General features: G+C 51.0%; 9 protein-coding genes across 9 annotated transcripts; 4 read left to right on the forward strand and 5 right to left on the reverse strand.

Moving 5' to 3' along the window:
- Positions 1–972: 972 nt before the first annotated feature.
- N7498_005804 (MFS transporter) lies at positions 973–2,876 on the forward strand (the record flags this gene model as incomplete). Its single annotated transcript, XM_058452866.1, has 4 exons — positions 973–1,027; positions 1,082–1,275; positions 1,329–1,742; positions 1,794–2,876. 4 exons carry the CDS (start codon positions 973–975, stop codon positions 2,874–2,876), a joined length of 1,746 nt encoding a protein of 581 aa, XP_058309404.1.
- Positions 2,877–3,306: 430 nt separating this feature from the next.
- On the reverse strand, positions 3,307–5,092 carry N7498_005805 (major facilitator superfamily domain-containing protein; the record flags this gene model as incomplete). Its single annotated transcript, XM_058452867.1, has 6 exons — positions 3,307–3,608; positions 3,658–3,905; positions 3,953–4,186; positions 4,238–4,747; positions 4,797–4,814; positions 4,869–5,092. The coding sequence occupies 6 exons, from the start codon at positions 5,090–5,092 to the stop codon at positions 3,307–3,309; spliced, it is 1,536 nt and encodes a 511-aa protein (XP_058309405.1).
- Positions 5,093–8,324: 3,232 nt separating this feature from the next.
- N7498_005806 (heme-dependent oxidative N-demethylase family protein) lies at positions 8,325–9,543 on the forward strand (the record flags this gene model as incomplete). Its single annotated transcript, XM_058452868.1, has 3 exons — positions 8,325–8,890; positions 8,941–9,063; positions 9,126–9,543. The coding sequence occupies 3 exons, from the start codon at positions 8,325–8,327 to the stop codon at positions 9,541–9,543; spliced, it is 1,107 nt and encodes a 368-aa protein (XP_058309406.1).
- Positions 9,544–9,917: 374 nt separating this feature from the next.
- Positions 9,918–11,210, reverse strand: N7498_005807 (uncharacterized protein; the record flags this gene model as incomplete). The annotated part of the gene is made up of 4 exons (XM_058452869.1): positions 9,918–9,965; positions 10,016–10,539; positions 10,599–11,028; positions 11,097–11,210. 4 exons carry the CDS (start codon positions 11,208–11,210, stop codon positions 9,918–9,920), a joined length of 1,116 nt encoding a protein of 371 aa, XP_058309407.1.
- Positions 11,211–11,476: 266 nt separating this feature from the next.
- On the reverse strand, positions 11,477–12,248 carry N7498_005808 (uncharacterized protein; the record flags this gene model as incomplete). The annotated part of the gene is made up of 3 exons (XM_058452870.1): positions 11,477–11,867; positions 11,915–12,082; positions 12,139–12,248. The coding sequence occupies 3 exons, from the start codon at positions 12,246–12,248 to the stop codon at positions 11,477–11,479; spliced, it is 669 nt and encodes a 222-aa protein (XP_058309408.1).
- A 1,475-nt stretch (positions 12,249–13,723) lies between these two features.
- N7498_005809 (transcription factor domain-containing protein) lies at positions 13,724–16,135 on the reverse strand (the record flags this gene model as incomplete). Its single annotated transcript, XM_058452871.1, has 2 exons — positions 13,724–14,789; positions 14,841–16,135. The coding sequence occupies 2 exons, from the start codon at positions 16,133–16,135 to the stop codon at positions 13,724–13,726; spliced, it is 2,361 nt and encodes a 786-aa protein (XP_058309409.1).
- Positions 16,136–16,877: 742 nt separating this feature from the next.
- On the forward strand, positions 16,878–17,204 carry N7498_005810 (uncharacterized protein; the record flags this gene model as incomplete). Its single annotated transcript, XM_058452872.1, has 1 exon — positions 16,878–17,204. One exon carries the CDS (start codon positions 16,878–16,880, stop codon positions 17,202–17,204), a length of 327 nt encoding a protein of 108 aa, XP_058309410.1.
- Positions 17,205–17,443: 239 nt separating this feature from the next.
- N7498_005811 (uncharacterized protein) lies at positions 17,444–17,734 on the forward strand (the record flags this gene model as incomplete). The annotated part of the gene is made up of 1 exon (XM_058452873.1): positions 17,444–17,734. One exon carries the CDS (start codon positions 17,444–17,446, stop codon positions 17,732–17,734), a length of 291 nt encoding a protein of 96 aa, XP_058309411.1.
- A 1,845-nt stretch (positions 17,735–19,579) lies between these two features.
- erg13A (putative hydroxymethylglutaryl-CoA synthase) lies at positions 19,580–21,121 on the reverse strand (the record flags this gene model as incomplete). The annotated part of the gene is made up of 4 exons (XM_058452874.1): positions 19,580–19,717; positions 19,772–20,832; positions 20,910–21,012; positions 21,068–21,121. The coding sequence occupies 4 exons, from the start codon at positions 21,119–21,121 to the stop codon at positions 19,580–19,582; spliced, it is 1,356 nt and encodes a 451-aa protein (XP_058309412.1).
- Positions 21,122–21,437: the final 316 nt, after the last annotated feature.

Below are 21,437 nucleotides of genomic sequence, written 5' to 3' on the forward strand. Positions count from 1 at the left end.
AGCAGATACTATGGCAACGTGCAATCTAGAAACGGGCGTGTTTCCTCGAGGCATACAGTACGGTATATTCCGCGTGTAATTTGACGTGTGGAGTCGCATTCGGCCTCCCGCTCCGACACCATGACTCAAAAACCCACACCGCGGAATTTACCCCGTACCTTCTCGTTGGAGAAGGTCTGGCCTGGACGGACTCCAACAGGCCCTGTCTCTACTGTAAGACTTGACCAGGGCCTGGTCTGGTGAACAATGCGGGCACCACTCATCATGGGGACAAGGTGCTCGTCTTCTCGACCGAGCTGGACCATGAGTCAGTGATGCACAAGACAGCTCTGCGGCACCTTGACTGGATCACAGGTTGATCTGTATGATATAATTGACCCCTCTTTCATGTTGGGGGATGACGGCCCAAGGACCCAGATGCATGCGGATAGACGTCGAATTCTTGCCAATCGGAAGTTTGTTTCTCATTCGCACCCGGTTCGCACCCGGTTCGAAAGCGGTTTTCTTGACCAATTTCAGGATGCCGCTGTTCGGCTTGTTTTGCGAAGTACCATCTGAATTCTTTTAGATGTAGCATAGAAGGTTGCCACTTGAAATCCACCGTAATCCTGGCTCCTTTCCGCTGCCCAAATTTTGCACAGCCGTCGTAGCCGAGACGAGCCAGAATGATCACCATCACCAAATACCAGATTCGACTGGGTTAGGCTAGAATTTCCCCGTATTGTCCAGAACCGTATTGTAGGATGATTTAGGGCGCAGGGCGTGAAAAAAAGTGGCAGCCGTATGTGGAGCCGGCATCCACATAAAAATCGAATTTTATTTGCCGTCGGCGTTGAGCTGGGACTCTGTGAAAGTGGAGCTTCCCTGGGCTTTCTTGAATTTTCGTTGCAAATGTCTATAATAGTACCACATCCCAAATGGTTCCTCATCTAGCGTATTCAATGATTCAATGGGTCTTCCCCGGTCACCACAATGTCAGACCACTTTCCCATGGAGGAGAACCTTCAAAAGGTCATGTCAGCTACAGGTTAGTCTGCTCTTCAGTCTAGTTCACGGTTTAATACTCATCCCCGCCTTACAGAGAACGTAGCCGAGTCTGTTCATGACTCACATGACTCTTCCCGAGACTCTTCTGACCAGGAATCAGAAGTTGCACATGAACCCATTCAAGAGCGATATGAGAATCCATCGTATTCTCGTTTCCGTCGGGTGGCTTCGAAAACGGTCGTATCTTTCGGTGTCAATGATCCCGAGAATCCCGTTAACTGGAGAAAGGTAAAGCCATCACGTATCTTCCAGAAGTTATCAAAGTCTAACAAATTCAACAGTCAAGAAAGTTCTTGGTTCTTGCTGCCGGTGTCATGCAGGTCATGAACAGCACCATCGGATCATCCATTTGCAGCAACGCCATTCCTCAAATTGCCGAGGAGTTCAATATCACCAACCAGGAGGCATTGGTTTTGCCCATCTCTATTTTCCTGATTGGCTATGTTGTCGGGCCGTTGATCTGGGGTCCCAGTTCTGAGTACTTTGGGCGCAAAAAGCCAATGCTCGTCTCGTATTGCGGGTTTATGATCTTCACGATGGCGTGCGCCGTCGCTAATTCATATGCCTCATTGTTGGTATTCCGACTTTTCAACGGCATGATGGCATCTGCTCCAATTGCCACGACTGGTGGGCTGTTTGCAGATGTCCACGATAACCCAACTCTACGAGGTCGCCTGATGGCCTATTACATGGCTGTACGTATTTCCCAGTAATGAAGCTGTCAATTCCTCACTAATACTTATCAGTGTACAACATTTGGCCCCATCATTGGCCCCTGGGTGTCCGGATTCGTCGCCGTTGTCGACTGGCGATGGTGCTTCTGGATCGGACTGATTTGCTCCGGCGTTTCCTTCCCACTCGTCCTTTTCATGCCCGAGACCTACGGACCTGTTGTCCTGACAAAGCGTGCGAAGAAGCTGCGCAAAGATACCGGCAACTCCAACATCGTCTCGCCCTTGGAACTGCAAAGTCGCAATCTCCGAGAAATGCTCTTCCTCACGATGACACGACCGTTCCGCATGCTTATTCATGAATCGATCGTCTCTCTAACCTCCCTGTATCTTGCGCTGGCATACGCGATCTTCTACCTTTACTTCGAGGCCTACCCGATCATCTTCCAAGGGATTTACGGCATGAGCCCTGGTGTTGGTGGCTTGATGTTTTTGCCTATTGGCGTGGGAGCGGTTCTTGCTTGTTTCGTCTTTATCTGGTACGATGGCTTCCTCGTCCGCGCAAAGGCCCGCAATGCGAAATGGGCAAACATCGAAGAGTACCGAAGGCTCCCTCTTGCCTGCATCGGAGGTCCATTATATGTCATCTCCCTATTCTGGGTGGGCTGGACATCTTCACCAAACATTCACTGGGTCGTTCCATTCCTTTCCGGCATACCGTTTGGAATGGGTTATCTGTTGATTTTCATGGCCATGCTCAACTATCTCACCGACGCCTACGAGACGCTATCTGCTAGTGCTCAATCAGCCGCTAGCTGCACGCGAAGCATCTTCGGCGCCGTTATTCCTCTCGCTGCCAAACCTATGTTCAACCGACTCGGTGTGAATTGGGCATGCAGTCTTATCGCATTCATCAGTCTGGGCGTTTCAATCATTCCATTCGCCTTTATCCGCTATGGCGACCGCATCCGATCCAACAGCAAATTCTGTCAAGAGCTGAAGCGCATCAAGGAGGAAGAGCGGGAGCAAATTGAGCGTGAAGAGCGACTTGGAACCGAGTCCAATAACTTACAACCGATTCCATCCGCCAATACCGGTCATGCGACTATGACGAGAGTGGATACAGCTCAGACGGAGAAGTCGGCGATCATTTGCTAGGTGCTGCGACCATTGCTCTATTACCTTCAAGGAATTACGACACTTTGCTTTCTGGTTTGGCGATTCAAAAAATTTGCAGCATATTCCCAGCGATCATGATATGACCATAGACTTGTTCTCTAATGTATTTGCACGCAGGGCCTAGGCCGTACCCCGACGGATCTTCTCTCGAGAAATTGAAGATAACCAAGTGTCCCCTTTTTCTTTATTCTGTTTTCTTTTGAAAATTTTCATCTTACAAAAGTTATCAGGCTCGGCGTTCTGCATTGGCGAGTATTTGCATCCCTCGAGATTGATTTTGACCACCCCATATCCACAGCTTAGATAATAATAATATTAGTTCATTAATGAAAATCGATGTATTTTCTGTCAGCCTTCGTAAGAAGTCAATTCTGTACAAATCTAGGAACCCTGCAGTCTACTTGCTTCATTACTCCGTCTTCAATCCGACTTTGCCAACCTTTCGCAACCCCAAAGCACCAATTCCAGCGGCGGCCATCATCAGAGCGAAACAAGTCCAAAACACGGCACGATAACCCACCATCAGAGCATCAGGCGACCCCTTATTATTGTAAGATGACTCTTGAGTGACGGTCGAGGAAATAATGGCAAAGATGGTCAGACCAATGGATGTACCAAACTGCGCGATAGTGTTGAACACGGCCCCCGCGAGACCTTGTGTTTTTGCGGAGAAAGAATCGGCGATAATCAAGTTCGCGACGGTGAAGATTACTTCAGGTCTCGTTAGTATTCTTTCCATGGAATTAGGAAGCAGAAATACCATCTGCCGAAAGAGGACCCAAAAGCACTGCCCAGAAAGCGCAATACCACCATGACCACTGCGGGTCGATAATAGCCAGCAGCAACGGAGATCCAGCACTAAGCACCGTAGTGATAAGAACAAGATGGTTGGCATGAAGACGGTGCACCAGAAGCCCAGTCGCAATGTTGAGAATAATTCCAATGATGACGTTGGGCAGGAAGCGAATGGCGGCCTGGATAGGCGGAAGTTCTTGGACTTCTTGGAAGCTTTTTCCCAGTTAGCCAAGCTTTGTATGGAGGTCGGTGTAACTCACAAAAGACTGAGAATTGTTTCTGTACCATTCAACACGGCCCAGGCGAGGAGAACCATCAAGCAAATTGAAGCAAATGCTATGTTCTTCCATAGGGAGTTGGGAATCAATGCAGATTTTCCATTCTTCTCTCTCCAGTTCATCCATCCCATAAATGCAGGTATGCAAGCTGCGGCTATGCACAGCAAAGCGATATTCTCGAAATGGTGGATGTTGGCAGGGTTATCAGTAATGACACTGTATTTAAAGTTAGCAATCGTCCCACTTGGACACAACAAGCCGGCTTACGCGAAGACGTAGGAGATAAGCCCCAAGCTTGCACTGGAAAGAACGATTCCAATCCAGTCAATCTCATCTCGCAGTCTGCGTAGTGTAAAGGTCTCGCGCGGCTTATCGATCGGCAACTTAAAGTACAGCATGAGCGTAAGAATGGCCGTGACACCGGCGCAGAGGTAGTATCCAAAGCGCCAACCGAGGTTGCTGTCTTGGAATAGTCCTCCAAAAACTAGACCGACGGAAAACCCAAGAGGTTGGCCGAGTCCCAGACAGGCGAATCCGATATTTCGTCGTTTCCCAACAGGCATTGTATCAGTCAAGATACTGAATGCAGTTGGAAGGCACATGGAGGTTGCAATGCCTTGGAAAGCGCGGAATAGAATCATTTGGATACCGGTCTGAGCGACACTGCAGGCTAAGATGAATGCGCATAGTCCCACGCAGCCCATGAGGTTGATGAGTCGGTTACCACAAAAGTCAGCCAAAGAGCCTGCTAGTAGCAGACAGCATCCATTTGCAAGACTATTCGTAGTCAGTTCAGACTAGAAGTTGCGGAAAGAGCAAAACTCACGAGTAAACGGATGCCGGCCTAGTATGGACATGTTAGTAATTTGGGACTCAAGGCTACACTATAAGCGCTCACCATAGCAACAAATTCTCCGGTAGCTTCAAGTCCGCAGCAATTTCCGGTAGACCGATGGTCAGCAAGCCACCACTCATACTGCCCACAAAGGTAATGCCAGTAAGGGCAGTAACTAGAACAATAGCCCGAGTCCGCGACAAGACATCCCGAGCGCCACAGTTCAGCTCAGAAGAGGATTGGTCTTGTGATAGTCGACTTCCAAGTCGTGTGCCTCCTCGAGACATGTTTGAAGAAGAGTGAGTCAGCGAAGCATGACCGGAGTCATCCACTGCGAACGCCACTGGCTGCGTTTCGGTATAGATGGCGGTGGCCATTCTTAGACACCGCGGATAGATCGCTAGAGAATAAAAGAAATAAGCAGCGTCAGTGTGTATTCTGAAAATCCTCAGCGAAATTTTTGATTTATGCCTGCGGGGAGTGGAGGCTTGTCAAAAGGCGTGGAGGTCAAAGCCGGTCATTAGTCATTTCTGGTTAGAGGGGAACGGCCCCGTAGGTCTTACATAACCGCTCTGTAGGGTTTTAAGGCATCTTAAGGATGGTGAAATCGATTAAAGTTGTCGACTGTTTTTATGATTTGATTTGTACAGGGCGAGATGCAGAATTGTAAGGAAACACGTGGCGGCCCCGGTGTTTGAGATGCCTGAGCGCGAGGTTATGCTGATACTTCCAGAATAGGAAATCACTCGCGCAGCCTTCGAGCAGAAACAACATCCGTGTCCCAGTCGATGCTAACCCATAGCATCGCGTAAACTGAGCTATCAATTCAGTCCAAAAGAGCGACCAAGCAACAGAGATCAGAAAGTCTTCCAATTATTTCTAGGCGGGTACAGCGGTAGCTTTTGACTAATGGCCAGTTATTTCAAAAATAATTCACCACTCGTCAAGGCATGGCAATCGCTGTACTCGAGTCAAGTGCGGTCAAAACTATCCATCTGCATACCACGGCCGTGTTTAGGGTGCCGAATCCCCTCTTCTACAGGCCCGAACTTCTAAACGATATGCAATACATGGAGTTGTATGTTAGGTCTTTTGGCTGGGTGGATACACAAAAGGTCCTGGCCCGGATAACTTGGGCCGACCACCACTGCCTCCTTTTTTCAGCTGATAGTGATGCAATATTTGAGGAATGTCACTGTGCCATAAAAATCATTAAAGCAATGTGACGTCAGTTCTGGCTGCATTTGAAATTGTTGACGACTGGTCCTGAAACCTTGAGCGAGGATGCCATTACCCAGGATTCCAAGGTTTATCTATTGGAAAAACCACTACCCTTGCCGTGCTAATTGGATTCAATGGACAATTTATTACTGCATGTGTAGATCGACCTTCAATTGGTATACATTTAGGTCTTATGTTTTGCGCCAGTTAGTGCATCTCTCCTCGCCCTTAAAAGTCAGTCCATTACAAAAATACTTCACCCGTCACCGGTTAGCGGTCTGGACTGGAGACTAATGCAAAGAATCATGCACGGTTCTCTAATAAAGCACGGTTCTCCTGTTGATCAATGGAGATTCGGTACAATTTGAATCCAGGCTAGGCGATAGAACTGAGGATGACTCCACCCCATACCGAACAAGATAAGTAGTATTCATTTAAAGCAACCACAAGTCACCTCACCCTCACTGTGTTCTGACATCAGTGAGCTACTGCCAGAGTACATGTCAGGCCCAAATTGCCTTTTTGCCTGTGCCTTGGTGGCGGCGACAATCAAGTCCCGGCGACAAGGTGACTTGCATCGGTCTCCACTTCCTGTCATAGAAATCTAGACCAAAGTTTGTTCTCCGTTGAAAAAGCCATTTGGGCCAGGATCATTGCTCTGGCCGAGTGGAGAACTAAATAAAAGTGGATAGGCAAACACGACCAGGACCGAGGACGTAGATTTTACTATGCATTAGCAACGGGACGGATCCCAGTGGGAGACCATGGAACTGCCTTGCATTGGGACGATTAAGTGACTTCATAATACTGTCGTTTGCTCAGGCCAACAGCACGTCAGTGGGGGATTAAACGGGCGGCGAAAAAGCAAATAAAAAACATGCTAGCGACAGTTCCAGCGCCACAGGGGGTAAAATAAATGAAAGGATCGCCCATAGAAAATCCGGATCGCTTGGAAATTTATCCACGATAAGAGGAAACTTAAAAAAAAAAGAATGAGAGATCATTTATTATTAAGGGCGGAAACCCAGAAAAGATATCAGCGGCAAGCGCGCTTTGCGCGAAAGGGGGGCAGCGGTTGCAGCGGAAACCCCAGATGGGTCCGTGGAGTCGTGTGGGACCGAACACAGTTAACTCCTGATGAGCTACGTAACGGATCTTACTTGCACCTGATGATCACGGCTGTACCTGCAATTCTGCCCTATGTCCGTGAGTTCGGGGCCAAATATTCGATTTGTGCTAGATGGTGCCTCATTCGAATGAAGCAACAGAATATCCCGGTACGAGTGTCCTGGGGTTATCGGGGTGACGGAAGAGAGGCTACTGGGTCCCGCTGGGAATTCTCCACACACGTCTGATACGTCAGGGAGCACATGGACTCCTTAATTCGGGGATGGTGTGATGTGCGACTAGATCGGGGCTCTGGCCAGTCGGATCGGCTAAGTTAGAACTGCGCCGCCCTGCTTGGGCGATCCTCTTGGGAACTGGGGTCAGCAACTGAGCTCACCATCAAGCATGGCCATACCTCCCTACTTGACTCGGATATCTCCCGACGCTGTCCATACAACGTGGTCCTCGTTTGCCGGCCCCGGTCAACCCCCTGTTTACCGTTTACTCCGTACGCCTTCGGCAAACCCTGGTTCACGAGCGGTCGCGCACGGACGGTATACGCGAAGTTGACGATTGTTCGAAGCTAAACTCGTGTGCCTAGATCGTGCCTAGCGGCTGGGTCAGCCCACAGCCCATCTTCAGCACCGATTTGCCTGCAATAGGAGACCAGGTCCCGGACCCGGTCATCCCATACTCCACTACCCCCGAGACACGGGCCTGACCTTGACCCGCCTTCATGACCCAAGCTGAAAAAAAAAGGTACATGGTCCAATGATCATGTGGCTGTCAATACTCTCCGGGAGGCGAACTCTGGCTTTTTTTTTTGCGGGGAATCCTTGAGCGTATCACGGCGTGTGCCGTACGCTGTATCAGGAATGTGGAATGCAGCTGCTTTGTCCTTGGTATCCATTTTTTGACTGGAGCTAGTGCATACCCTACAGTCCGGTGATCAGCTTTCCTTTTTGATGCCTGGTTTACCGACGGGGTCGATTCGTCGCCCGTCTGGAACACTGATATTTATGTAGCCGCGTTTCCAGCTGTCATCCGTCTTCGTTCTTCTTCCTCTCTTTCGCTTATCATACCATTGCTACTTCAGCTTGTCTCGCTATACAAAAACTTCAGAAGTCATTTGCTTTTTGATCAACTCTTGAAATAACTAGGTATATCCTCTGAGTTCCGAATGGAAGAAATATGACAGTCTTCTCTCTGGTGGCGCTTCCTATCATCCTTCTGTCTCTCATCGTGAGATACCAAAAAGAAATTCGCATTTGGCTTTGGACACTCCAAAAGGGCAAGTCACATAATGGATGTACGGAAAATCCATCCGACCTCAAGCCGTACCCGGCACAACCTATTCCGGGAAGAGAGCGCTACCGCGTCATGATGGACATTCGCAAACTAGACGCCCAAAACTGGCTCACCCTCGACAAGAACTACATGGATGAGCATCGCGTGCGAGATGCTTTGCTTCGTGAGAAAAGGAACCAGGTCCTGCAATGTCTGCCCGAGTCGGTTGGTGCCTGCCGAGAAGCTCTTGAAGAAGTGTCCCATTTTTTGTGCCAGCGGTTTCCGAACACGTTTGAGACAACTATGCATGAAATTAATCCACATATACAAAATCGTATGACCGGTGAAAAGTTCAACATTGGGGGTGCAGGCCGTGACGAGAATCCCACTGACGCCCTGGAGGCGGCGGTGCGGCTTACGATGGAAGATCTCAGTATTTTGATGATGAACGAAGATGGTGAATATTATTTGTATGTTCTATACTCCACGATTTCCTATGCGTTCACTAATAATCTCTCAGAGCTGCCAGTGCGAGCCTCTTCCCCACGGGGTGGACAGTCGACCAGCGCATCGGATGGACAATTTCGCGTCTGCATGAGCCAGTACCTCTATGGCACCAACAAGTAGCCAACTCCGTCAGCAAGTTAGTTAAAGCATCTCTGGTCACTGATCTTACATTCACAGCAAGTTATTAACATGTAACAGATTTCTCGCCCGTCTAACTCCAAACTCGCCAATGGAGCGATCCAACTACTTCATCGAAGTCAAAAGACCAGATGAGAATCTCTTCGACATCCTCTACCGTCCGGGTTCCCTCTGCGAAAAAGATCTCAGCAACCCCTCGTCTGAGGAAATCATAATCCGACGCGAGAGGCAGACGTTCCGCCGTCTACCCCGGACAGGAGCCATTGTCTTTGGCGTCAAGACGTTCCTGACTCCACTGGACGAGCTGCCTATGCAGGAGTTCGAAAATCTGGCAAAGGAGATGGAGACCTGGCCTGAAAATGTGGGCGAGTATAAGGGGAAGAACGTGTGGGGTGCAAAGGTGAAGGAGCTCTATAGATCCCGGAAACAAAATGCGGAAATAAAATGGGGAAAACGTGGAGATGTGACCTCGCAGTGATGGTGTTATGAAATGGGCAGAGTCCTGCATTTTCGACTCTGGTTTTGCGTTTTTGTTAAATCTGGGTGGCTGTCTGAATAACTTTTTATTTTGCTTGTTTCTTAGTCTATGAACTGTGTAATCTGCTGTTCCTTGATGAGCCAAATGGCGAGATATATCAAGTTTTTTTACGAGTTCGACGACTTGATGAGTTACTTATTGTAGTTAAACGTGATATTCCATATGTACTGTCTCAAGGCATGTCCAAGCAAAGGATAAAGGAAATGGACAAATGAAAAATGGGTCAAGTCTATAATCAAATATGGAATAGAAAAGAAGGGACATATCAAAGGCGGATAGATAAAAGAAAGGTCTTGACGGGGTATAAAAGGCATCTAAATCTTCGAAATTGGCGGCTTTTCCTGCTTTAATCGCACCACGCCCTGCATGACTTTGTCAGTGCCGTAGAGTCCAGGGAGACAAAGAACCATACCTCTTGAGTGCAAGTAGCAATCAGCAAACCGTCCTTTGACCAAATCTTCTGAATGGCCAGTCCTCGTCCTTCTCCAGCCCACGGACTCTCCATCTCGATCAACATCCACTCATCAGCCCGGAAGGCTCGCGGGTTGTGGAAATAGATCGAGTGGTCGAGACTGACCATCATACCAACCTCCTTCTGATTTTCTTTCGCTTTACCACTGGTGGCATCATTCAAAGCACCTTCCAGTCGGCGGCGCAGCTCGGCGGCTTCCTCCTCCTTTAGTTCTTGCAATGCCTTGGCGATATCCTCGTCGTCCAGGTCGGAGGGGTTCTTGAGCGCCTTCAAGAGCTTCTGCAACTCTCTCGGGGAGGAAAATCGGGGGATATCGTGGACACGAGAGACCGTGCCAATGAAATAGCTGTCTGTGACATAGGCGAGTGCGGACAGATGTGCTTGGTAGCCGCCTTCTTCGGAGATGTGGCCGCGAGCGCGAACGACTCGCCGGACCTTCTTGTCTTCGGGGTTTGGTGAGTGCCCTAATTGTATCAGAGCTCTGCCATTGTGGTTAAACGTAATAGGTCGGTTTCACACTTACGGTTCACAATGCCTGCCTTTTTCGACTCAAACGGACCGCCGCCCGCGTTGCTCAAAGCTCGAACAGTGCCCGGCTCTGCATCATCCGGGAGTGACACATCGGGCTTGGGCACTGCATGGTTGATAGTCTTCTCGCCGCCGCTACCGACCCGGCTGAAGCTCAGGGTAGTGGTGAAAATCGGGCGGCCTCGCTGGCGCGCCTGCACGGTCCGGGTTACGAAGCTTCGGCCGTCGCGCACTCGCTCGACATGGTATAGAATAGGAATTTCGGAGTCACCGGCAAGAACGAAGTAGCAGTGCATGCTGTGGACGGCGAAATCGGCAGGGACTGTTCGCATAGCGGCTGATAAGGACTGCGCGATCGCGGCGCCGCCATAGATACCGCGGGCTCCAGGAGGGTGCCATAGTGCTCGGGTGTTGGTAAAGACGTCCTGTAGGCACCGAAAAATGTGTCAGTAATGGAATGCAAGTGTTGCGCCGCGAAAGGAGGTGGTCGTACTGGGCCGAGGTCCACGACCGGAGTCAGATCAAGGACATTCTCAATGAGCGCCTTGGAATCATCCCGTGGTGGGGGATCCAGAAGAGTTACACGCTTGGTCATGTTGTCTGTCATGTTGTCTGATATCACTACCGTAAGGTTATTGCAAAGATAAAGAAGGTGTCAAGACGTTGAAACCGCGTTCGGCCCAAGGCACTCGGATGACGGCGGTTTCCAGATTTAAATGCGGAAAGAGCCGAGGTTCATTAAAGTGGAACGCGTGCGGCGGCGCGCCCTGGAATGTTATCGTTCTATAATCATTTCACATGTAGTATATGCTCGCTATGCTATTTTACAATGTCGTCCAAGGTTGAAAACGATCCAATCTCATTGTTTCATTCTCAGGCCATGCTCTTCCATCTTGATGGGCGGCTCAACCGATCCCAGGTCTTCTGCATTGGTTCCAGCCCGGGGATAAACCCTTCCAATCGATAGGTATCGTCCTTGCTAGCCGACGACAAAGACCCACGGTCTCCTTCCTGTAACAGCCGGAGCAGTTGTCGTCGCTGCATTTCCTCTTCGCTCAAGAGAGGAGTACCGTCTTCCGCCCGGTGCTTCTGGCTTGACCCGTACTGTCGGTATATCAAGTACGCCGCGAGAGCATAAACCAGCGAGAATGCACTGGGAAGTCCGAGGCCTACAACACAAAGGGCGCTCGGAGGCAAAAGACCGCGCGCGAGGACGTTGAGCAGAACGTTGAACAGCCCGAGTAGGTTGATCGCCAGATAAGGCCTAGCCATGTTAGCGTGGCTCTTTGGGCTTCGTAGATTGAGACCGACCTGAATAGCGAACGGAGAAGGAAGAGGTTGCGACCGCGCTGGAAGAATGCGATGACGATAGACGAGCCATACGAGGCGCTGATGAAGAGCAGCGAGACCACGGCAGTCGCAGTTCTATCAATGCGTAAATCATCGGCATTCCCAAAGACCATCGGCAATATCAGGTAGCTATATTGATTACTCTGTAAGCGACACGGTACTATTATCGACGGGTATACACTCACCCAACGAGCAACAAAACTACCGAAAAAGACGTGAGAATTCGCCATGGCTTGGAGACCCGGTTGGGGTCGCCATTCGGAGAAATGTCCGACTCGAAGAGAGCAGCCTGCATGTTGAGCGATGAGCGATCATGTCATGGCTCGCGTGCGATGACCCATGCGGATTAAGGGGAAAAGATAATCATCGAGGTCGCCCAACGGAAATAATGGGCGTGCAAAGTGAGTGACAAGTGCATAGATGGCAAAGCTGAGGAACAAACTTTCTTGAATCTTAACTTCAACGAACGGGCCACCTGCAGGGCGGCTGAACTACTCAGCTCTACGGTAAGCACCGCCTTGTGCACCTATCAATAACGTTATTGGTGGCCCGGCTTCATGCGGCTGAATATTGCAAGAGATCGGGCCTCGTTTTAAGAAAAGAGCCTCGCGAGTCCAATTAGGATTGTGTACATTAGAGGTCCTTATTTCCCGATCCCACCTTCACGTCTCCAATACTCAACCCTCTATGGATGGTCTGAGATAGTCTCCGCCGACGTGTGCCTCCTAATGAGATTCAGGTCGAAGCAATCGCTCACGTTGCATCTAAAACGCTTGTCAGCCTCTGCTTACACCGGGTGGAGCTGACTGACTGTAGTTTGTTGCCCTGTTGGTAAGTGACTTCGCCCCCGACGGATCTGATCAGTGATTTGAGGCTGTTTTCAACGTTAATGATTTGAGTGTCCAAAAAGAGCGATGACCGACCGATCCATGTCTGATTCACTGGCGCCGTTTTGTAGAAGGAACTTGAATTCATAAGTTAGATTGCCGTGCCGTGAGAAGGAGGAGACTTACCGTGTGCAGTGGCATGATGATTTCTACTCGCACAAAGGCAATATTTAACTGGAGAAGGGCATGTATTTGTAGGTGGAGAGAAATAGAAATTGATCCGGTGCTGGCCACTTTAATATTGAGTGAACGGTCATGATGATATCATGTTGTTGCCTCTATACAACGAGCTCAAAAGAGACTCAAATTTATGGCAAGTTTGCCCCCATGTTCCTAGGAGGATATAGACTTCACAAACCTGTCTCTTTGCAAATTTCTCCAACCATCGAAGACAGTTGCTGACCGTGGTGGTTCTCGATGGGATATGTTGATAGAACTGAGGTATACATTTGTGATTTTGTCAATTGAACTTTGTACATATTATTAGGGATGAATTGACCAATCCTATTCCATAGGAACCGACCGTTGATACTCTCATACATGGGGAGTTGCCGATGACGGCTTTAATAATAAATATTGAATTTGTAATATGTGCAAAGAAGAAAAGTATGTACCTGGGGTAAGGCGTGGAGACGTGGATGATGTGTATCATATTCCACAGGTCGAATGTGCAGTGGTACGGATGTCCTCACAGGGGACTGTACAAAATGTATCATAGTCTCCCTGGAGGCTCTGTAAATCAACACTTGCACCTGGTCAGAAGGTCGAAGTTAATATTGACCGTAGGGAGCGCCAAAATGTATGCAGGGCAGCCGCGATGAGCGTGTTTGGTCATGCCATGACTGGGCTGTGAAAACTTGCTAACAAGCTGAGGCATATGCGATCAGATAATACTGGCAATAGTCATTCGAGAATGCGCAGAGCTCGACCGACGGTCTGTCAAATCTGACCCAGCGTCGGGATTGAGCAAGGAAGAACCCTTTCTCGGTTCCATAGGCACGTCCCGGCGCTCACACATCCCTTGCTGTTTCTCGCTAAGAAGATAGTGGATTGTCTTCTCAATCCACTCCCAGCCCTCCCACTCCGCCTCCGTTTCCTGTGGAGCAGGAGTCGTCCTCATGGAAGACATGGCTTCAAGATCTGAGCCGGTCTCGCTACCCTGCCAGACCCAGCTGCCATCACTGGTACCCTGCATATCGCCCGAGACGTAAGCGATCATCTCTTCGTCGTTTTCAATGTTCATGGCATCGCCGTGACGTGCCTGGTCTATCATGTTTCGAAGGAAGAACGCAAGGTACCGGCCGCAGGCTGTATTGACAGAGCGAGTATTGCCCACGGCTGCGCTTGCTTGGACGCAGGTCAAAGCAGCTTCAAATTCTTGTCGGTATAAGAGGAATAACGCGCAGCGCCAGATGTGTGTACAGAGAAGTGTGCCTGCACAGGATGCGAATAGAGGCCGCCAGTCTCCTGCGCTGTTACGGTCTCGCATGCAGCGCGAGAGAATGTTTGCGGTGTCGACTGCTGTTAAAACACAGAGATCCCTTGCTGAGGATCGGTCGGCGCCTGCGCAGTAGGGGGAGATGTTGTGACGGTGTAGGAGAAGACGCGCGTTTTGGAGGTAGATGATAGGTGCCAGGGATCGAGGATCGAGGTCTTGGTCGGCTTTCGGGAGGAGATCGAGGGGGAAGGTGCCGAGGCATGTGTTGAAATGGCGTTCAAACGTTTCGAGGGTCGCTGGACTGATGGATGATGATCGGAGGGTTCGAGTAAGTTGGCCAATTGAACGGACGACGTGGATCGTGGCGAGCATCGGTGTGATTTGTTGGTCTTGCCCTTCAGGGAATTTCCCTTCTTCGGTCAGGTATTGGTCATCCACTGGGCAGGGAAGGTCGATGTCGCAATCTTGGTCATTAATCAAAACTGGCTTGCCCATCTCCAACGCGAGTAGCCTGTTCATCTGTGAGCAAGGAGGTCGCTAGTATAGGGGCCACGACACGAACCTATCCCAAGTGTATAGACCCCACCACAAACGCTTCCGCATCTCCCCTTCAACGGGTGGCCACGGTCCAAGGTCAATGTGCAGTCCAATCTCTTGTGCCACACGCACTGCCGATCCAATCCAGACCCAACTCGCCGATTTCGAATTGATTTCATAGAGGAAGATGCTCACTAGCAACGCCGCCCGCGCTCGATCCAGGTTGAAATTGTCCTGCCAGACGTCTATAATCCCACTAGACAGACGCACGAATTCCTTGCCTTTCTCTTCCCAATCGGGCTCCGCGGTATGGGCGGTACCACATGCCAAAACTCCAAAAAGCACAGCAGCCCATTCAGTCGAGACGCCCAACAACGACCCTTTTTGGTAGATCTCCTCGTATTTTGCTGAGAAAGAAGGCCAATGCAGAACTGGCAGTACCGAGTGAATGCAATTATAATACTGGAGAAGTAAATGATCGGCGAGTTGCTTTGGTGGCAACGCCGGCGCAGCACCGGTGACGATTGACCGAGATCCATGTTGTTGGTATGGCGTGGGCACTTTCAATATGTCGCGGCCGTGTTGGCGGAGATTCGTCCGCACTTCGGATAAGTCCTGGAAGACAAGTGCTTTGGGTCGTCGCGCAGGCTTGTAGTCGATCTCTGGGAGCTTGATGCCCGGCTGGGAGGCCGTATCATCCAGATCCATAATGTGGTCTGGGCGCATCATACCGGAGCGCGCGTGGTGTAGCTGCGACTTGACGTGAGCGAGCTGCTTCTCCAGATCTTGAACTTGTTTGATGGACGACATGCGCCGGTTCGTCTCCTTGGTGAATTGACACCGGACCTTCCGGTTGGTGCATTCTGTGCAGCTAGTCTCGTCGGAAGCGTCGCATTTCACTTTGCGCTCGCGACAGGCATCGCAACTCGGGTCTTTTCTTCGCTGACGATAGGCTCGTTTTTGCTGCTGCAGAGAACTCGGCCCCTGCCCGTGCCCGACTGGGCTGGTCTGGTAGAGCGGGGGTCCCGGGACTGATCCCATCGGAGCATCAAGAAGGCCATTCTCCGCGGGTGACCCTGACGCCGAGTCATAGAAACGCCCATACGGTGACGACGAGGGGACGACCGGTGGTATTTGATGCCCTTGGGGCATGGGCTGCAACAGATGGGACATGCGCATTCCGCTGTCCGGTCTACTCGGCGGGCCGGAAAGCAAAGCCCCAGGCGCGGGCGGGAACGCGCCGGACGTCACTGAATGCACGGAAGGAAGCTCGACAGAGCTGTTCGGGGGATTCCCAGGACGAAAGTGAGACGGCTGCATCCTGAACAAAGTACCCCATCCACGAAATCCACCCCCTGAAGAGGGAAAAAAGAAAGAAACCCCCCAAAGAGGAGAGGGACGAATATGGTTTTCGGGTCACGAAGGCCAGGAAACGATCACGCTAGTCATATAACAGACGAACAGGCAAAATAGGCGCTAACACCTCGGCGCATCCGAGGTCATTCGATCGCTTGAAATTCCAGGTACCAAACCAGATTGACCAGATTGAACCGGTCATTGGCGAGCCTGGTCCAATGAAGCCATCGTCAAGGAATAAAAAAAGGGATATTCAAAACGGGATTGGCGGGGGAAGAACGAACGGAGAATAAACGAGAATAAACAAATTAAAAAAAATATAAAAAAAAAAAGTAAAAAAGATTAGAAAGGCCCCGGAGTCAAGCCACGTCTACAGACGCAAGTCAAATCGGATCGTGGGGATGCAAATGCCGAGGTTGGGGGATGAAGCGGCGAATTAGAGGGAGATCCAAGAATCTCGAGAAGACGATCGACTCGGAGAATGGGATTGCGAATGCGCTTCGGGTCAATGAAGACGTGAAGTGAATGAATACCGCGAGGGTAGGAAGGAGGGAAAGAGGAAAAGGGAGAAAAGGTCGAATCAGATCGACGGCAAAAAGCGATAGTATTGGGATCACCGTTCCTTAGGACTCCATCAGGGTCCCGTATTGACGACCCAGAGATCGCGGAGAAAAGGATGGGCTGGATTTAGGAGTGTTCAGCCGAAATGACACCCGCGCTTCAGCCGGGCCTGGCCCGAGAGTCTGGTTTGTTCATTTCGTCGCTGAAGGTACGGAGTATACTACGAGGTACACTCTACGGCGCGGAGGAAGGAAGCAGACGATGGTTTGTCTTGCCTCTCGCCTCTCTCTCGGTGCCACAGGTGAGGTCAGACCTTCAACCCAGAAATCCCGAGATCGGCGGACGCAGTGTCGATGGATACCTGAAGCAGTTGAAAAACGCTCAGTTTATCTGGATGAGCCAGTCGCGGCAGCTGGAGTCGAGTGCCCGATGTCCACACGGGCCCACTGTCGGGAAGCCTGGTATTTGGTGAACCTTGTCCGTTGATTCTTTGCTCGATCCGGAGAAGCGGTACCAAAGCGCCCTAGATTGAGTCGGCAGAGTTAGCGGTGCTCCACTTGATCCGAGAGCACAATCCCCTTTTGAGACCGTGACAGGAGTGCCAGATCGTCGCAGGGGAATTGCGAGGGCTGGGCTTGGGCGACCATCGGTCGAAGGGCCCTGCACTCTTCACCGTCCTTCAACTCGGTGACCGGACTGGGACACTCATCCATGGTGATCGGGTGGCTCACCGTCCCGGAGACATTATACTCTGTCGAGGAGAAGACTCCATCAGATCAAAGGGAAACCCCAACACGAGTGGTGGGGATTGGCCAGAGAGTGGCTCCCCCTTGCACGGGGAGTTACGTACGACGCGGTATGTGGGATGAAGATCTCGGCGCCCGCCGTGCCGTGTGCTTTAACGAAACCCTCTATACCTCTGATCTCTATGAAGTCCAAGTCCCCGATGATCGACTCGGAAGTCATGCACCGGACCACATGGAATCTCAGGCCGGATGCTGACCCGGACGGTGGAACCCAGTGGCAACCGCCCTCTGTCCACGGCTAATCTTTTCTCTTTTGGTCTGCCGAGTCTGTCCACGCCCCCTGATAGCTCCAATCATTAGAACTTTGGGAGGTGAGAGTGCCCCCCTGTCGTGCGTCTCACGTCCACTACTTTCTATCTCGTTGATCGCCCGAGTTTTATCCGTCTCGGCCTCGTATCAACTTTTCCTGAAGATTCAGGTCGGGAAAAGGCCGAGTCCGTGCATCCCACGAGACTCACCGCACGAGTCCGTTGAATCGATATTTTACTGAGGGGTTCCACCACGTAACAAGGGTTTGCGTGCCGACGGCGCCGGGGCCGGATACCTTATCCAGGGCATGTGCATCTGTCTGACCACAGGTCCCCTAAACAGACCCCCCTCGACTGTAGCGGCAGAGAATCAGCACGGACTGCACTCCTTGTCCTCAGCCGCCCACCCTGTTAGGCTAGTTCTCCGTGCTCCGTGATCCGTGATCCTTGGCGAGGCCCCTCTTTCACACCTCACTCGTAACGTCGGTCATGGCATTGATGATGCATTGATCTTGTACTCCATCACGCCAGCCTGGACCGTGTCCTTTGGTCACGGGTCAATTCCCAACCTCCTTACTAGCTGAATACGGTTTCCCCGCACGCTTCTGCGTCGGCTACGTGATAAGATGTATCTGCAGATGCTACCCTTCAGAAAGCGATTGTCCTTTAAATGAAACTGTGGCTAGCTGATCCAATCTACGCGTCGATGCTACTCGGAACCGTCGATTGAGCCATTTTCAGTTCCCGTCCGACCAACTCGAGCGGCGCTCAAGCTCAAGCGTCGTATATCGATCTCCGGCAAAGGGTTGACCCGTGATCATTAGGAGGCCATGCTATGTAGCGCTAATGGACGTACAGAGACTTCCCTAGGAACTGGGACGGTTCAGCCGAGCCCTCGGTTCGTGCCGCTAAAGCCTGCGACGGATTGCGCCAGGGTCATTATCGTGCAGACGCATGGGCCTACACTGAAGAGCCCTCCACGTCTGCCTGTCGAATTGGGACCCTGGCAAGATCGCTCTCTCGTCCAGGTTTCCGGGATTCTTTTGCGTGGTTCAACCGGCCTCGGCATGGTTTAGTCAACAGCGACGCCAATCCCCAGCACCTCTACCTATAACACGTAGTTTCGGCGCATGGTTCCCTCGTCACCCCGACGGCCCCCCGAGTACGAGACTGTCGAACATCAAAGCCCCGCTTCTAAGAATAGACGGGAGTACCCGGCCAAAGGCAGAACGCAGATCGTCGTGACAATGATGCCTGTGTAACCACACTACCACTGCGTAGGCGACCTAACTTCCAAGCGAGATGCAAACTTAATGTGTAGTTTGTGTTTGCGGTCGAGTCTATTTTTCCGCCCCACAACGGGACAACGATCCGACCAGATGAAACAGTTCCGGCCGGCAACCGAGGCTTTCCGATTTGTCCTGTTCTGCAGTTCTGAGACCGGAGCACTCCGTGTGCCAAATTGCGGGAGTCTCAGATTAATTGATTGCTTGGCTTGATCGATGACGTCTTAATCGGGCATCCTTATCGGCTTGCGCCGAATAAGCGAACTGCACCGATTTTCTATATTAATTGACAGCAACGCATCAACAATCAATTGACTTTTCATGTAGAAGTTTGAAATAAACTTTTATTGTGCGTTGTGCACCGCTGCGGGTGCGGTCTATCGGGCCAGGGACAGGATCTGCTTTCACCCAATCCAGATTCGGGCAATGGCCCCCAACTGAAGAGTGGTGAATCTGGAAATTAAACCGGGCCCGTTGTTACATTGGCGAGTGTCTACCTGCAGCTAATTATTCCCTAACTGCATAGCTTCGACGAAACTTGTCATCCACATGCTCGAGGTAGTACGTCCCCGGCGCGAGAGCTTCAACGCTCCCAGTGGGAGTGTAATTCTTCTGCTGATATGCTCGCTCGCGGACACGACACATCTTATATTCTATTAGCCGTAATCACAAACTTCACATGAACGTTTTAACTCTCACCTCATGGTAGAACTCAGGCGAGGTCCTCTCCCGTCTAGCCAAACGTGCGTGCAAGTCAATCTGCGCCGCAATACCACTAATGTCACCAACAACTCGCAAGCTGAACATTGTACTCGCCAATCCACTGCCAAAGCTAAAGATGCCCACTCGGCGGTTGAGGAGGCTCTCGCTGGGCGTGTTGCTGAGCAGGCTCACCAATCCTGAATACACACCAGCGGTGTACATGTTGCCGCACATGGTCGGGGCAGTTAGACTTGGCTGCACACGCTGTTGGAATCGCTCGCGAGATAACTTAATGAAGAGCCTTTCAAGATCCTTGTCATCCAGGGATCCTTCGTAAGTCTGTTCCCGGATACCAAGGGGAACAAGATCCTCCCCAAAGAGTGGATTCTCAGGATCCGCCACAAAGTCATTGTACAGTAGTCGTGCATACGACTTCGACACAAGCTTGCAGTTCGGCGCGTGGAAGACAAAGTAGTCAAATTCATCCAACGGTGTCGCCAACAAGGCCCCATTCACGTTCACACTCTCCCGAGCAGCCCGTTTAGCCCGATACCGCTGATAGCACCCATCCAGCGCCTGCAGATAACATCGGGACGAGTAATGTCCATCAACAACAGGGTACTCCGTCTTGAAATCCGGCTTGTAGAAATCATACGTGTGCCGCATGAACGACGCCCGCAATGGCTCCAACACCAGCGGCGCGTCAGGCCCAACCAGCATAGCTACACACCCAGCGCCACCCGTTGGCCGTGCAGCGGGCGTGTCGTATAGAGCAATGTCGGACATGACGACGATAGCCTCGCGGCCGTCCCAGGCGGATGACTCGATCCAGTGCACGGCGTTGAAGAGGGCGCTTGTCCCGCCGTAGCAGGCGTTGTAGGTGTCTGCGCCTTCGATGTCGGGGTTTGTGGGGAAGAGTTGCATTAGTACGGACTTGCAGGATTTGGCTTTGTCGAGCATGGATTCGGTGCCTACTTCTAGGCGTCCGATTGTTTGTGGGTTGATGGTGTTCTGGCGCAGGAGGGAGGAGACGGTTGTCAGGGCGAGAGAGTAGACGTCTATTTCGGTGGTTAGGATGGGCTTGTGGAATAGAGTGTATTCTGTTTCGTATTGAATGGCGTAGAGGCATGCTTACCCTCGCGATCGTCACAGAAGCTCATGTTCGTCTGTCCCAGTCCAATGGTATGCTTGCCGGTGCTGGCACCGAGGAACTTCTCCAGATCGGATTGAGCAACATACTAGCAGTAGGGTAAGTTTACTTGGAAGCAAAATTGTGGCTTAATGAGAGCATACTCTGCTGGGAAAGTAGATTTCAATTGCTTTGATGCCGATGTTTTGAGGAGTCATGTTGTCGACGGCTGCTGGTGTTGAGCTCGATAGTCTGCCTCTCCTGACATGTGGCCTCTTTTATAGCCCTCAGAATATCCTGGAGATTCTTCCTGATTCCAACTTCGCCCCAAGTCAGCCGGTCATGGTGGGCCGAAAGCTCTAAACCTCATCGAAGAGCCAATCCTATATCGACGTGCCTCTGGATCCAAGCCGCCAGCGAGATCACCAAGCCAAAAAGGCAGATTCCGTTCGACCGAGAGTCAATAGAAACCCTTTGCCCTGAAATCGCGGGTGCCTGGCTGGGGTTTGTTGTGGCATTCGTAGATGTACACTG

This window comes from Penicillium cinerascens (genome assembly GCF_028974065.1).
Source record: "Penicillium cinerascens strain IBT 15544 chromosome Unknown contig_5_segment0_segment0, whole genome shotgun sequence".
Taxonomy (NCBI): Eukaryota; Fungi; Ascomycota; class Eurotiomycetes; order Eurotiales; family Aspergillaceae; genus Penicillium; species Penicillium cinerascens.